Source organism: Eumetopias jubatus, unplaced genomic scaffold, assembly GCF_037043125.1.
Source record: "Eumetopias jubatus isolate StellerSeaLion01/CBP00866 unplaced genomic scaffold, mEumJub1_p1.0 scaffold_9, whole genome shotgun sequence".
Taxonomy (NCBI): Eukaryota; Metazoa; Chordata; class Mammalia; order Carnivora; family Otariidae; genus Eumetopias; species Eumetopias jubatus.
In genome coordinates, this window is record NW_028274815.1 from 16,569,188 (window position 1) to 16,584,001 (window position 14,814).

Below are 14,814 nucleotides of genomic sequence, written 5' to 3' on the forward strand. Positions count from 1 at the left end.
CCCCATCGGCTTCCCCTTTCTCCCCCAAAGGTCTGGCTCTCACTCTCAGAAGAGTGAGAAGGAGCACTTGAACCCTAGAACTGCTTGCAGTGCAACAAACAACTGAGTCACAATGTAGTGGAGTTTTAGTTCTTCACATATAATGTGTACTATGCATCAAGTCCCGATCAAAGAACTTTACAAATATTAACTCATTTCCTCCTTCCAATGACCCCAGTGAAGCAGATTATTATCCCCATTTAAAGGTGAGGACACCGAGGCACGGAGAGAGTAGGTAACTGGCCCAGGGCCACACAGCTGGCTGGTGGGAGAGCGGAGAGCTGACCCACACTTTCGGCCACTGCACTCTGCTGCCCACGGGTCGGTTTGCTGGTTTCATTCACAGTCACTAATTTGTAAAACTGTTTTATTGAGGTATAATTTAACGGTATAACTTAATTTAAAATTCACCCATTTTAAATGTGCAGTAGAAGAATTTCAGTAGATTTATAGAATGGTGCAATCATTGCAACAAACCCCCCAAAAGATCCTTTGCGTCCATCTGCAGTCACTGTTCGTTTTGACCTCTAGCCTGAGGCAGATTTGCCTCTTGTGGAAATGCCATGGAAATAGAATCATACACTCTGTAGTCTTTTCGAGTCAAGCATCTTTCACTCAGCATGATGGTTTTGAGATCGGTCCATGTCGTGTAGGCGTCGGCACTTTGTGCTTTTTTGTTGCTGAGTAATATTCCACAGTGTGGCTAGTCCATATTTTGCTTATCCATTTACCAGCTCGTGGGCTTGGTGGTGGTTTCCACTTTTTAGCCATGGTGAATCAAGCCGCTGTGAACATTTGTCCACAACTCTTTGTGAGGACATGGGTTTCTCTCTCTCTTTGGGTATATTTGTAGAAGTAGAATTGCTGGGTCATATGGAAAATTCACGTACACCTTTGAAGAAACTGCCAGACTTTCACCGAGGTGCTGAAGCATCTTCCATTCCCGTGCCCGTGGATTTTGCAGTCGGCGGGGGCCAGGGGTCCCGTCCCAGGGCCACCCATAAAACCGGACGAGCCTGATGAGAATCCCAGACCAGCAGGCAGTAAAGCGAGGCCCTCGGGCCCCCGGAAGGTCAAGCAGAGCCTCTCTGCTGCTCCTGATGGTCTGAGAAACAGGGAGACACGAAGTCAGCTGTTCCGCTGTCTCATCTAGAAGGATCACCTTCTTGGACCAACAGCACTTGCTGAGGGGAAATCAGCAAAGTGGCTATTGAACCAAAAGGAAAATGTGGAGATGTCAAGAGAGATCTCGCCGAGGAAGAAAAGCTACTGGAGAGAGCAGGGGAGGCCCCCTCGGGCGCCTGGGGAGTGGGCCAGTGGCCCTCACACTCTGGCGGCCGCTTCCCGCCACCAGCTCTGTCACAGCCTTTTCCAGCTTCCTCAGACGCCCAGCGAGAAGAGGATGGGGTGACGGCCGGAGGGCAGCCCTGTAGGCCAGCGGCCTGGGAGAGCCATCGGGTTTCCACTGAGCCAGGGTTCTGAGCAGGAGGTGCTGCAGCCCCACCAGGAGAGGCCTCCTCCGACACGGTGCACCCCTCTAGGAAGGGAGACACAGCCCTCTGTCAGCTGAGGCCGCTCCGACCACGGCTGACTCACCACTGTGTACTACATGTTGCTCCAAAGAGTCATTTTCTTAGTAATTTTTGAGGTTTCCCTATTCAGTGAAGAGATGCAACGGTTGACGAAGAGGTTTCGACATTTCGGGGGGCAGCTCCAACGAGAACGCTGACCCTGGCACGTGGCGGGCGGCCCACAGAGACACTCCCCTCCCCGCGCCCTCTCCGGCACAGACAGGGTCCTGCTGCCGTAGCCACGGAGCCCACAGGGAGTGCACAGAGGCCACGGCTTGCACTGGCCCGTATGACAGGACGGAATGGGACGCTGCCTACCTCAGCTTCCTCCTAACAGCCCATGGCTCAGGACAGGAAGTAACGGAGACCCATTCTGGGCCTGTCATCGCTCGGGGAAGAGAAGGCACGACAGCCCAGGGGGGTCAGGCCACCCCTTGGCCGCGTGGGGAAGGACCTGGAGCTCCACAAGTCACACACTAACCTCTGGTTACAAGTGACGACGGAGGCTGCGTCCGTTGTCAGACGCCATCGTAAAGTGTCTCCCAAACCTTATATGGTAAGTTCCAGATGGCGGCCGACGGGCCCTCAGAGAAGGTCCTTGCCAGGCCCTGGAGCAGACAGTAGAGGTGCAGAAATCATCACTTCAGTCTGCCGGAAGGTCCCAGGCCCTTAGTAACCATACCGGGTGGAACAGCGTCCTTCCAAAATTCATGTCCCCCTGCACCCATAAATGGGACCTTCTTTGGAAATCGGGGCTTTGCAGGTGTCATTAAGGTAAAATGAGATCATACCGGGTCCTAATCCAATGACTGGTATTCTTACAAGAAGAGGGAATTTGGACACAAACCCAGAGAAGACACAGAAGAGACGGCCACATGGAGACAGAGATGGGAGGGACGCAGTTACAAGCCAAGCAAGTTCAAGGAGTGCCAGCGACACAGGAAGCTGGAAGAGGCAAGGAAGGATTCTCCCTGGAGCCTCAGGAGAGGGTGTGGCTCTGCCAACACCTTGATTTCGGATTTCTGGACTCCAGAACAGGGAGAGAATAAATTCCTGTTGCTTCAAGTCACCCAGTTTTTGGTACTTCGTTATAGCAGACGGGAGGCTGGCCTCAGGTCACACGCAACACTCTGTGCGGGCAGGTGTCAGAGGGGAGGGGAGACGGGGTGAGAGGCTGCACGGGAGGGGGTACCATCTTCAGCTGCGTCTGCTGTTTGGGCAGGAGGTCCACGGAACAGAACTGAAACTGGGGGCTCAGCACGGCTCATGGCAGATCCAGCTTTAACGGTTCATGTTTCTCCATCTTTGGGACCCCTGTCGTGCCTGGGAAAGGTACTGTACCCCGTGGGTGCTCAAGAAATGTTCGTGGCATCTCGTTCCCTGCGTCCCCCGAGCCCCAGAGCTGTGCCTCCTACCTAGTCCTGGCCTCCCTCTGCTTCGCCCTGGATCAATGGCATGACTGGCCAGTCGGGCTGGAGGGAGCTAACTCAGCTTTACTAAAAAACCAATTTAGAGGCTGCTACTAGCTGCTGAGTTGGCAGAGAAGCACTGGCACCTCTGAAAGTTGTCAGGAGCGATTCCTGCTTACCCCGGCTACGGGCTCAGCCCATAATCGCCGCTCCAGAAGCTGTGGTTTTATCCTGAGTGTGAGCCATGGAGAGCAAGAGCCCGAGGTCAGCCAGGAGCGGGATTAGCATCGGCCCTCCAGGTTATGCTCACCACGCCGTTCTATTCACCACGTTGTCCATAGCTCAGCACCTGGCAATGAGTGCTCAGTGCCCAGGATGGACGCCGGGCCGAGCTGAGCTTGCTGGCACCTTCTGACCACCCACCCAACAGCCGGCCGCTTCCCATCAGCGTTCAGCTCGTCCCGGGCAGGGGTCCCCCTGTGATGCGTGAGTGACCAGCCCACGGAAACTCCTCCAGCACGAATGGGACGTCACAGTCCTGCTGGCCCCTTTACGAGAGCCCAGGGGAGTCTCTTCACACGGCACTGTGGGCTGTGAGGTAAGAGGATGTCACACAGCCCAGATGGACTGGAACCTAGATCCTTCCATGCCCCAAGCCCAATGGCTGGTTTCTCCAAAGGTCCTTCAGTCAATGATCCCCACCGGGGAGGCCTCAGGGTGCTGACGGGGAATGGTTTGGAGTGATCAGGGTTTGCACTGAATAGTACCCTCCAAAACTTGACACTGAAAGGTCAGCCATTCAAAAAGGCCCAGACCAGGCCTGCTCTGGGCAGCCATCAACCCACGCAAAGCCCCAGCAGCACTGCGAGGTGCCTGCTGCCCAGTTGGGGCCGGCATCCGGGCCCTTCTCTCTTCCCCAGGAGATGCTCAGCCGGACGGCCGCAGAGCTGGACGGCTGAGCAGGATTTCCCACACCAGGCCTCCCTGGACTTCCCAGGGGTGGAGGCAAACCAAAGCCTAACGCTGGGTGTTTAATCTCTGCACAGAGTGTATCAACACGGTGCCAAGGGGCAGTGGGGCACTGAGGCCAGAGGGCCCTGAAAAGTGGCTGGACTTTTGCTCTCTTGTCTGTATCCAGTGTGAGGACTCGAGCTCTGGGGCAGCCGCCAGAGCTCGTGGAGGAGAAGGAACGTTCCAGACAGTTGCACGGATGTGAACACGGGGCACTAGAGCTCAGAAGAGTGGGCGCTCCCCAGGGAGGCCCACTGCACAGCCTGGCCAGGCCAGGAGGTAGGAGGGGGACTTTCCAGCAGAACTGGAGTTCCTGGCTTCCCGAGAGTAACAGTGCCGGGAGGGAAGGGGACTCCGGGCACAGATGGCGCATCCTGCCCACGGAGCTCCCAGCAGCTTCCAAAGGCCGCTGCCCCCCAGTTCTACCTCTCAGTTTTCTTTGTATGGTGAGCTCTCAGATGCAGGCTCTTGGCTGTGGGGTCCTTCTCAGAAGAGCCCAACTGTTTGTCCTTGGGAGCCAAGACCTCAGTTTGAGCTTGGCTACAAGAGCCAAAGCCAAGCAGTGGGAGGAGGCCAGTGTTGGCCCACAGCCCACCCTGGCTCGGGGCCTCGCTGGCTCCTGGGGACCCATTTCTAGTCCTCCAGTGGCTGTCAGTCCGCAGAGCCATCTGCCCAGGACCTCTGGGGTCCTGGCACAAAGCAGCATCTCAGACTCTGAGCTCCAGCACGGGTGAGGAGGCCAGGACAAGTGTGTGCATGGATGGATGGGTTTACTTGATGTCGGAGCTTAAAGAGCCGAAGACCAGTCCAAGTCTAGGCCAGTCCGCACCATGAGGAGATGGTAAGGCTGGAGAAGGGAAGGGTCCTCTTTCCAGACTGTTTCCAAGCATCCTGGCTGGCTAGTTACTGACCCTATGATTCCTGCAGGGCCTGGGCCTCTGGCCCCTCTGCCTCAGTTTACACAGTGGAATCCTCCCTCTAGGCTCATCTCACCTTACCAAGCAGCAGCCTGGGGGCCTGGGTAGAGCCGTGGCAGACCCCAGGGTCCTTCCGGGGCAGCTCCCCTTGCCGGGCCCACTGTTAACAAGATACTCCCCCACCCTCCCCAACATTCCCCATCAGCCCAGGCACAGAAAAACCACCATTAACAAATGCTGGAATGAGTCACTGACATGAACTTTATTGGATCACTGGGTGTCATGGGTTCACCGGGGGATCACAGACCCGCGGTGGAGAATCAGCCACAGTTCAAGCGTCATTATCCGGGGACGTGCACATCCTCACTCAAGTGTCTAGGCAGCACCAGGCCCCCAGGGAGGAGGCCAGTCTGTGTGGATGAACCCACACTGGAATGACCCCTTCCACGCACCTGGCAGCTGAGCCCCCTGCTCCGATGTCACAGTCGCCGAGTGGTGGTGGCGCAACAGAGGGGCAGCCCTCCCCTCAGCACTCGCTGCTTTCCAGGCCTTGCGGGGTGGGGGCGCCAAGGCCCGGCACTGAAAGGGGAAGTGCAGTGGCAGGTGCGAGGAGCCCTGGAGCCTGCGCAGGGCCCTGGGGAGAGAGGCCTTGGAGCCCGGGTAAGGCAGAGAAGAAGGCATGCAGCTCTCAGACCTCACGACTGCCTATTTCCCGCCCCTCTGGCCCAGGCTGGGGGAGGGCAGCCTCCTCAGACTGGGCAGCTGCTGAGGGTGCTGGGGTGCAAGAGACGCAGGGCAGAGCAGAGGGGGTGCTCCCACGCCCTACAGGCCCGGGCACGGGGCAGGAGCAGGGTACTAGAGCCTCTGATGGTGGCCAACAACCAGCTTGGTTGAGGGCCTCCCTCAGGGTTTGCTGTTGCCCCCGATCAGGAAAGCATCTGGGGTCCTACTTCCAAACCTCCTTCCAGGGTCCTTTCAAGCAGGAGAAGCCAAGGGACAACAAGGGTTGCATTTCACTAAAAACCGTGTTTCATTAAAAACTAGTTCTGAACATGAAGAATAAATTTAAAAAGATATTCTTTGCTCTATTAAACATCATTCACTGAGAATTTCCTGAGCACTGTGCCATGCCCCGACCCGGGTGCCAGGGCGTGGGGGGTCCAGGGGAAGTCTAAGGCACTGGCCCTGCTCTGGCACAGGGCTCCTTCTCCCTGGAGAGACGGCCCCCACTGCTGAGAGGCCGGTGGGCATGTCCAGATCTGGGGACCAGAAAAGGCCTGGCAGCACCCACCTCTGGACAAAGTGCTCCAAGCAGTAGCCAGGAGCATCCACCTAGGCCCCCCTGAGTAGGCCTAGCTGCAGGCCCAGGCAGCGTTCTGACCACTCTGCTCAGAGTTGCAAGGGTGGACACTGGCCATATGGCCAGACCCCAGGAGGCCATGGTCTGGCCAGGCATTCCCTGGGAAAGGAGGGAAGAAGACCAGGGTCTTGTCAGGCTGTCCACACCCGAGAGAGGCAGGGCTGGGCCTTGTGTCTCCCTCAAGATGGACACATGGGAAAGTATCTTGCTTAGCACCTTGATGACCAGAGGCAGCTCAGGGACACTCCACCCAACCAGGCTCTCCCAGGTACCCACTCAGCATCCGTCCCCCGGGGACCCTCTTGGATCCTGCAGGCCCCCAGGAGCCACACTGCCCAGGGACTCCAGCCCCCGCTCCCAGGCTGGGCGGACCCTCCCTACTGTGCAGTAGACACGAACGGACACAAAGTTTCCCTGTCCTGAGTAGGGTATCACAGGGTCCCTGCAGTCTCAACTTCATCCTGGGGGCTGAGCTCCTGGTTAGCAAGGTACCCCACATGCTCTCCCCTCCACATCCATGTGGCTGAGACAATTCGGGCTCCAATTCCTATGATGACCTCTTTCTCTGTGCCCTGCAGGGTTCTATGACCCCACAGGCAAACAAGACAAGAGAAAAACCCAAGGCAGTACAGGGGTCCTATGACCTGGGCGTCCACCCCCCTCCCCTGGGAACAGAGGTCCTGGCCCTGCAGGGCACAGTGCCCACCTCACCACATCGCTCCGGGGAGAGGCTCTGCCGGCCCAGGGCCAGTCCGGGGGGGAGGGTGGGGGCATCAGAAGAGGCTGGGGGCAGCCTGGCCGGGTGCATCGTGGTCTCGGATATACTGTAAGATGTCCATCTCGTCCATGGCTTGAATCTGTTGCTGCTTCCGCTGCCCCACCACAGCCTCTGACAGGCCCACTCGGGGGGGGACAGCTGGCTTTCTGGGAAGTGCTGGCCTAGCTGCCACTGGTGCTTTGGGCTCAGGCTGGGGCTTGGGGGTGGGCTCAGGCCCCAGGTTCAGAAGCTGGTCCAAGTCCTCTTCAACTCTAGGGAACCAGAGGGAAAGCTCTGAATATGACCCCCCTGCAAAGGGAGCAAGGCCCCGAGGCAATGGCACCCCACTCTGGGGAGCATGACAGGCTGCGCCCCAACCTGGCCTTTCCGCCAGCCTGCCCCCAGGGAGGAACTGGGGGGCAGGTTTTGCCCGCCCCACAGCCCCACAGCACAGAGGGAGCAGAGCCGGCCCCTCGGCAGCCTCTGGAGGGCTCTGCTTTTCACGTGGTCCCCCTCTAGACGATGACCCTTTAGGGGACTTGTCCTTCAGCCTCTCAAGAAGTAAGAGTAACAGCTGCTGGATGCAGAGCTCCCGCTCCGTGCCAAGCACCCCAGACACAGTATCTTGTTTTATCCCCAAACCCTTTGGGGGTACAGCTGCTATCCACCCTCCAGATGTGCAGGCTCAAGCCCCAGGCCAAGCTGCCTGTGAGATGACCGCATGTGATGCTGCCTGAGTCAGGACCAGGGCGTCTGACTTCAGAAGCTGAGCCCTCATCTGGACGAAGTTCAGCCGGAGAAAGACTAAATGAGGGGATCTCACCATGTGGGGTGGGGCTGCCTGTCCACCGTGCCCACTGTGGGCTACCTGGGTGCTAGACAGAGCCCTCCGAGAGTGGAGCCATGGTCCCGGACCTGACAGCCCGCCGTGCGGTGGGACTAAAGCCTGCAGCAGGGGGACGGTCACACAGGACCTGCCCCAGGTACCGGACGGCGGTTGAGCAAAGCAGACCACAGCCCGGCTCTGCCCTCTTTGCCTGAGGAGCTCCTGCTGCCAGTTCCTGGTGGAGGAACTCCACTTGGTCTGGAACCAGGAGACCCAGGGCTGGGGGCAGGGAGGAGTCTGGTAACACTATCCTGGGGGCTTTCACAGAGTCACACGGAAAATTCCCTTTGAAATCCTAGGGCCAATTTTTGAATTCTTAAAAGAGTATTCCTGGCCCTTTACATGCTTCCTAAATCAGCGACCAGCAGAGACCTCCGGACTGGTGCTGCCCACACCTGGGCAAGGTGTCTAAGGGCATCTTAGTAGGCCGCATGGGGACAGGGGAGAAGGGCTCAGGTGCTGCGGCAGAAGACCCCGGTGTCCCCATCTGCGAGACGGTAACGGCGGCATCACCCAGCAAGGGCTGCAGAGCTGCCGTGGGCCCGGAAGCACAGCACCAAGCCCGGAGCGCAGCTCTGTTTCTCTCCCACTACGCCTTCACCAGCGGCCTCGGGTCTGCTTCATCATGCTCCTTCCCCGGTCCTCAGTCTCCCCATCTCTCAATGGGATCCAGCTCAGACATCGGCTGGCCTAGGAAAAGGCCTGTTTGAGCGTGGCGTGCCTAGCACCACCCTACCTGCCAGGTACCAGCTGCCAGAGGAGCTCCGGGTCACCCCTGCGGCGGGGCAGAGACCCCAAAGGCAGAAGTCAGAGCCTCTGCGGATGGCAGAGATGTCCTTCCAGTCCAGACCAAGAGGGCCCAGCCCAAGCCAGGCCTCCGAAGAGAGGTAGCTGTCTTGGGCTTGCGGCAATCCCCACAAGTGTAACGCAGCATGGGCTGCTCCTGCCCCCCCCCCCCCCCCCCCCGCCAAGCAGTAGCTCTTCCCTGAGCTCCCCACGGCAGGTGCTGGCTCCTCCTGCATCCTCCACCGGAGCTGGAGCTCAGGGAAAGCTCGGGGGGACCGAATTATCCACACGCAGGGGCCCATAGGGAAATAGACCAGCAGCTAACAGCTTGTGTCAGCGTCTAGGATTTATACGGCTGGGGCAAACGCTGCTGGGAACTCACCAGAAGCTGCTGAGGTGGCAGGGGAGGGGAGGCAGTCACACTCGGGGTACAGGTGGCGGCGGGGCACCCCTTTCCACGTGCTCTATTTCTACCCAGGTGCCCTGAGTCACGGCTGGAATTGGGTCCCACTAACGCAAGGTCCGGCTCCCACGGAGAAGCTACAGGGAGCTCCAAAGACCCCAGTCCCACTCCCCCTCCCCAGGTCCCTGCAGGGGACAGACCGCCCACTGGCCTGGCTGCTCAGCAAGAGGGAAATGAGGCTTGTCAGACTCCAGCACCTGCCGGGCACAGCGCTCTGGGGGGCTTCAGGCTCCCTGATGGCCACGATGGCATGAGCAGACGGGTGACAGCATCAGTGAATGAATGAGGATCAGGAAGCTTTTTTATCGTAAAGAACCCCAATCGCTGCCTGGATAGTCCCAGAGCCAGCACAAAGGTGAATAAAACCCGGCTCCTGCTCTCCGAACGTGAATTCTTTATCACCAGCTGTGTGGCAGAGTGAAGGCAGGGCCGCAGACACCCATTCTCCAGTGACTCCCAGAGGGCTCTGGAGGATGCCAAGAGGCACGCCAAAGGGAAAGAGTCCCCGAGACCAACGGGAATGTGCAGCGCTCCACGCTGCTTCCCACTCATGCCCTCAGAGTCCTGCTGAACACTGGTATTGCCCCAGCCATCCGGCCACAGAACCCCCTTGAAGGGAACACCGGAGTTCAGAAGGATGTGGGTCAGGAGGTGCTGGTGTCACAGACTCAGGAGGAACCGTGCCAGCAAAGTCCCGGGGAATGGCCTCCCTGGGATGCGCTGAGTCCTGGAGATGGCGGAGCCTCCCTGGGCAGGGCGCACTCAGAGGCGCCCTGCCACCGTCCTCACGGCTGAGTCTGCTTCCCCGTGCCTCGGTCTCTCCTCTCAAGATAGCACCACCCCAGCTTCTGCCAGCCTGCCGGGGCGGTCGGGGCAAGGACACAGATGACGGCGAAGAGACGCCAGGGACCACGGGCGGATGTAAAGACAAGACAGCGTTCGCCGTGACTCGGGCACTGACAGGGCTGCCTAAAGCCAAGGCTGCTAATGAGGGCGCGGATGACAGCCTCTAGGCACCATGTAACCGTTCCTGGAAAGACACAGCTCGGCCTCCCATACGCCGCTGAGCAAGGCCGCATTCTGGCGGCACAGACGACGCAACGGTGACGCACAGTACCAAGCACGCGGAGAACGCAGCCGGCACACGCCGAAGCCCGGGGAGCACTGCCCGCCCGGGGCGGGAGGCAGATCTCCCAGCCTCCTCTCCTCTAAGGGCTTCGAGAGCCCTGGGAGGAGTGGGGAAGACAGGACACAGGCTGGTGGACTGGGTTCCAATCGGGGGAGCCGTGGCCTTGGGCCAGTTACCTCTCCCACACTCTGTTCTCTAACACAGAGATCGAGCCTAGGTGGGGGGCTGTCGTGAGGATGAAATCGGGCCGCGTGTGGAGTCTAGCACACGGACCACGGCAAGCGCTCTAAGGCAGGCGCGGGCACTCGTCCACCCACCTCCGCGGAACAGACTATGCCTCACACTCCCCTCTCCAGCCCGCGCTGGGGCCCTGCCGGGACTAGCCGCGGTCCAGCACATGTGCACTTTGCCCCCCTCCGGGAGGGCCGTGTACTACCAAAAGCCCGTCTTAGTTGTTCCCAAACCCACTTATGCCAATAATACTTGCTCTTGCAATGATATAATTTAATTATTCTTCACATAAACTATGAAAGTGTGAGTGTGGAAAAGAAAAGACTTGTATTCATGAAATTCTTTCTGGAACCTGCGGAGCTGTGCTGGGCTGCGGCCCACCCCCAGCCCAGCCCAGCCCCCACCACTGCCTCCTGGTCAGCGTCCACCCACAGGCTCCTGCCTCGGAGGGGCCAAGATGGCCTCCCTTGGAGGCCGAAGCTGGGAGATGCTCCCACACAGGGACAGGTCCCTGGCTCTGTCCAGGCTACTCTCAGGGCTGGCGGAGAAGCACCGCAAGGGACAGGTGGTACCTGAACAGCTCCGCGTGGGACGTGGGCCCTCTACTCTCACGGGCGGCAGGCAGCAGTAAGGGGTCATCCAGAGGGACGGCACCACCGAGGTCAGGATCTTCAAACAACTTCAGGGCTGTGGAGAAGGGAGGAGCAGAATGGTCAGAGGACGTCCTGGCCTGTCCTCAGGGGCCAAGGGGGTACAGGTGGAGACAGCCTCGCCCAGCCTCCTGGCCCAGCCCGGAGACAGTGGGCAAGGGACAAGGCTGAGCACAGAGAACCCGAGGAAGAGGCCCAGGTGGGGACAGGAAGAAGGCAAGGGGCAGCACTCAGAGGCGACGCTGAAATTGTCAGGACGTGTCCTCAGCCGTGAGGCTGGGACTATGTCTGTCTCATCAGTGTGTTCTCAGGCTCAGCACAGAGCCTGGCCCTCAGTGGGTGGTCACTAAGTGCTGGCTGGATTAATGGGGACAGCATTTGTCCATCCTGAATGAGGACCCAGGTGGGGTGACGAAAGGTCAGACCCAGGGACGAGTATAGAAGTCCCAAGGCTGCTTGGCTTTCCCCTTTCCGACTCTGCACAGGACCCTCCGGTGGGGTTTATTCAGGTCACACAAAATCTCTCATTAGAATCCAAATCATACAGAGTCCCAGCACACGTGGGTGGTTGCATCTCCTTCCCAGACGGTGCTCACATCTGGCCACTGGAATGACAAAGATGCCACCTCCTCTTCTATGGGATGATCAGAATAAACATACAGCCCTGGAATGTTCCAGGCTATGGGGACACAAAGTGCAGGACTAGATTTCTCCAGCAGAAAATCTCCATAAGCCGAGTGTGTACCACGTCGAAACAGGACAAAGAGAAGATTTCCACCATGCTCACACGTGCAGGTCCAAAACCACTTACAAAAGGCTGGCTGGGTCACTGAGCAGACACCCAGAGTGAAGGAAACACCTGGAGGCTCTACTTACGGTCCTCGAGGGGCACGTCCTCTGCGGGGCGCTGCGGGGAGAGCTTCGTGCTTGGGCCGAAGAGCCCCTCATCAGGGTCCACCTCCTCATCAAAAATGGTGAGTCGGGGTGAGGGTTTAGGCTTCACAGCCACTTCGGGGCGTTTCTTGGACTTCTTAGAGCTATGGAATCACAGACACAGCTCAAGGTTAGGAGAGCTGTGGCTCATGAGAGCCCGGCTGGCTGGTGCAGGTGGCCTGGTCAGAGCCACACAGGCGAGGTGAGCTTGAGCTTGTGTGAAGAAGGAACTTTCAGGTGCCCTGAGGTGTGAGACCCTGCTACCGGATGGCTGAGCCCTGTGCCCCTGTCAGGGTGTACGGGAGGAGCAGGGGAATGTCTGAATGAACCAGATGACTGCCGGACAGCTCCCCGCACTGACGGGCCAGCCAGGACTCAGGCCCGCCTGCACGGGCACAGGGCAGAGAAGCTGCTCTCCTTCCGGAGGCTGTGGGGGCCAACTGCCCCTAGTGCTCCCAGGGCCAGGCTCAGTCACTTCAGAGCCACTTGGAAAGGGGGGTGGACATAGTCTGAGGCTGGGAACAGGTGGTACCCAGGGACCAGCAGAAAGCAGCCTCGAGAAGCGAAACCTCCGTCACTCCAGCAAACACTTCAGTCCCACTGAGCGAACCCCACCTCCTTCAGGAAACCTCTCTGGCTACTAAGAGCCCCACTGGCTCTGTCACCCCCACCAAGGTCCCTTGATGTCTCATTCATCCACTGGCCTAGGTCCTGCCTTTGACCAGATGGTGCTTCGGGAAATTGGGAGAGGGCACAAGGGAAGCTTCTGGGCCATGGGACTGCTTCCTTTCCTGCCCCGGGTGGTGGTGACACAGAGCGCATGGCAGCCTTTACGGACTCGAACCCTGCAGGTCTGCATACATAAATCACACTGCAAATAAATAAACAAACTTGGTTTTACTTTAACATGGCGATCCAATCCCTGCTGTGGATGCCAAAATTAGCCATTATAAGGTTCCCACAAATAGTGAAAATATGCTTTTTACTGGAAACAGGATTTCTGGTGTGCCTGTCTGCCTGGCGGGCAGATCCGCTGGACAGAGGTCACCGTCTGAGCGCCTGTTGGCAACACAACGTGGGAAACTGCACACAGAAGCCCTGCCCTCCTCGATGGCACCGACCAACCCGCGGCAGATGGACAGAACGGCAGGCGGCCCTGGGTGCTGGAGGGCAGGGTGCTCAGAGGCGACCATTCCCACAGTCTGGCTGCAGACTTCCGGTAGAATCTCGGACTCAGCTGAGATGGGAAAAGCTGCGGGAGCTGGAAAGGCACCTGCTGCAGGGTCACACCTCCAGGACGGAGCACACCTAGGCACTCGGGGCCGAGGCCCCGCTCACGGTCCTATGCCCCTGTGCCCTTGAATTGTCCCCGCAGCAGGGCGGACATCCAGGATGGGGTGAGGACAGGCTCGGGCCTATACATTTCGAGGACGAGATGGAGAGCAGAGGCTCAGTGGCAAGGTTGTGTCTGGAAGTCCCAAGCGCCCCTGTCCCTGCTTCCTCCATCCTGGGCACAAGCCAGACGGGCTCAGGTCACAGACCCCTAGGGACCCGCTTCTGCTTTGGTGCCACCCCCCAGGCCCCGCTTGTGGTGCTGGGCAAGGTGGAAGGAGCCGGGCCTTCTCCCTCCTCACAGCGAGTGCTTTCCAGAAACGTCAGCCATGCCACCTCACACACCCTGAAGGGCCAAGGTAGCCTGCTCCAACAGGGACACCTGCTTTTAGTTTCACAGATCAGGCCGAGCCAGTTCGCCTTCATGACCCCTGGGAAGTGGGTACCAACGACAGGCCATGCCCCTCGAGGCAGGCCAGCCAGAGACGGCTCTAGCTGAGAGCTACGGAGTCAGAACCCCAGGGCTGGCCCAGGAAGCTGTGTTGGACTCTCTGAGGAATCTGGAGCCCCTGGCCCAGCCCGGGGCCTGTGGGTTCTGCCCCACTGCTACCCTCAATTGCCCAACAGCCAGCCCTCACCTGGCGCCCCGGAGCAGGGGGGCCAGAGACTTCCCATGGACCAGAAATCAGAGGAACCACAGAAAGGACGAAACTGTCTGGAGAACAAAGGAAGTAAGAGAACACACATGATGAATTCTGTCTGGAGGAGCTTCCCAGAGAGCTCAGTGATCTCCCTTCTTACACCTACTTCTGGTTCTGAGGACACAGGTTAGGCCAGACTTTCCTGCTATGTGAACTTTCCTCTCAAACTGGATGAATGATCTTGTTTTTTTCCCCAGAGACATTTCTGATCTTTCATTGTCTTGAACTGACAGAAAGCGAATCTATGGCACGTGGGGCCATTCAGTCGGGCACCCTCTGTACTCTACCCCATCCACCCAGGCCATCCTCCGTCCCCAACTCTCCCTCACCGTCTCCAGGGGACACAAAGAACAGGCAGGAAATATGGAACACCGACAGCTCAAAGCCCCAGGGTCCTGCTCTGGGCGGCCCCCAATCTTTCGTCTCTGGATGCGACAGTGTGCCTGGTCCAGAGCAGACGCTCAAGAGATACTGGATGAAAGAAGGATGGATGGATGGAAGGAAGGAAGGAGGGGGAAAAGGGAAGGACAGACAAATGAACAGATAGATGGACACAGGTGATAGTACATCTCTTGTCCAGACTTATCTCCACCTGCTCCTCCAGGAAGAGTAGAAAGGGCATGAAGACAGAGGGTTCCC

At 58.6% G+C, this 14,814-nt stretch overlaps 1 protein-coding gene across 2 annotated transcripts in view; it reads right to left on the minus strand.

The window, feature by feature from the left end:
• Positions 1-443: 443 nt before the first annotated feature.
• Positions 444-14,814, minus strand: part of HS1BP3 (HCLS1 binding protein 3) — a 33,997-nt gene continuing 19,626 nt past the window's right edge. Inside the window, exons 5-7 of one of the 2 annotated variants that reach the window (XM_088026326.1) lie at positions 12,086-12,246; positions 11,132-11,246; positions 444-1,144 (exon numbers count right to left, since the gene is read on the minus strand). In XM_088026326.1, coding sequence (XP_087882452.1) covers positions 922-1,144; positions 11,132-11,246; positions 12,086-12,246 — 499 coding nt within the window. In that variant the 3' untranslated portion in view covers positions 444-921. Of the gene's footprint in view, positions 1,145-5,190; positions 7,337-11,131; positions 11,247-12,085; positions 12,247-14,814 lie in introns of those variants that run through there. The other variant, XM_028099539.2, reaches the window with a different exon arrangement.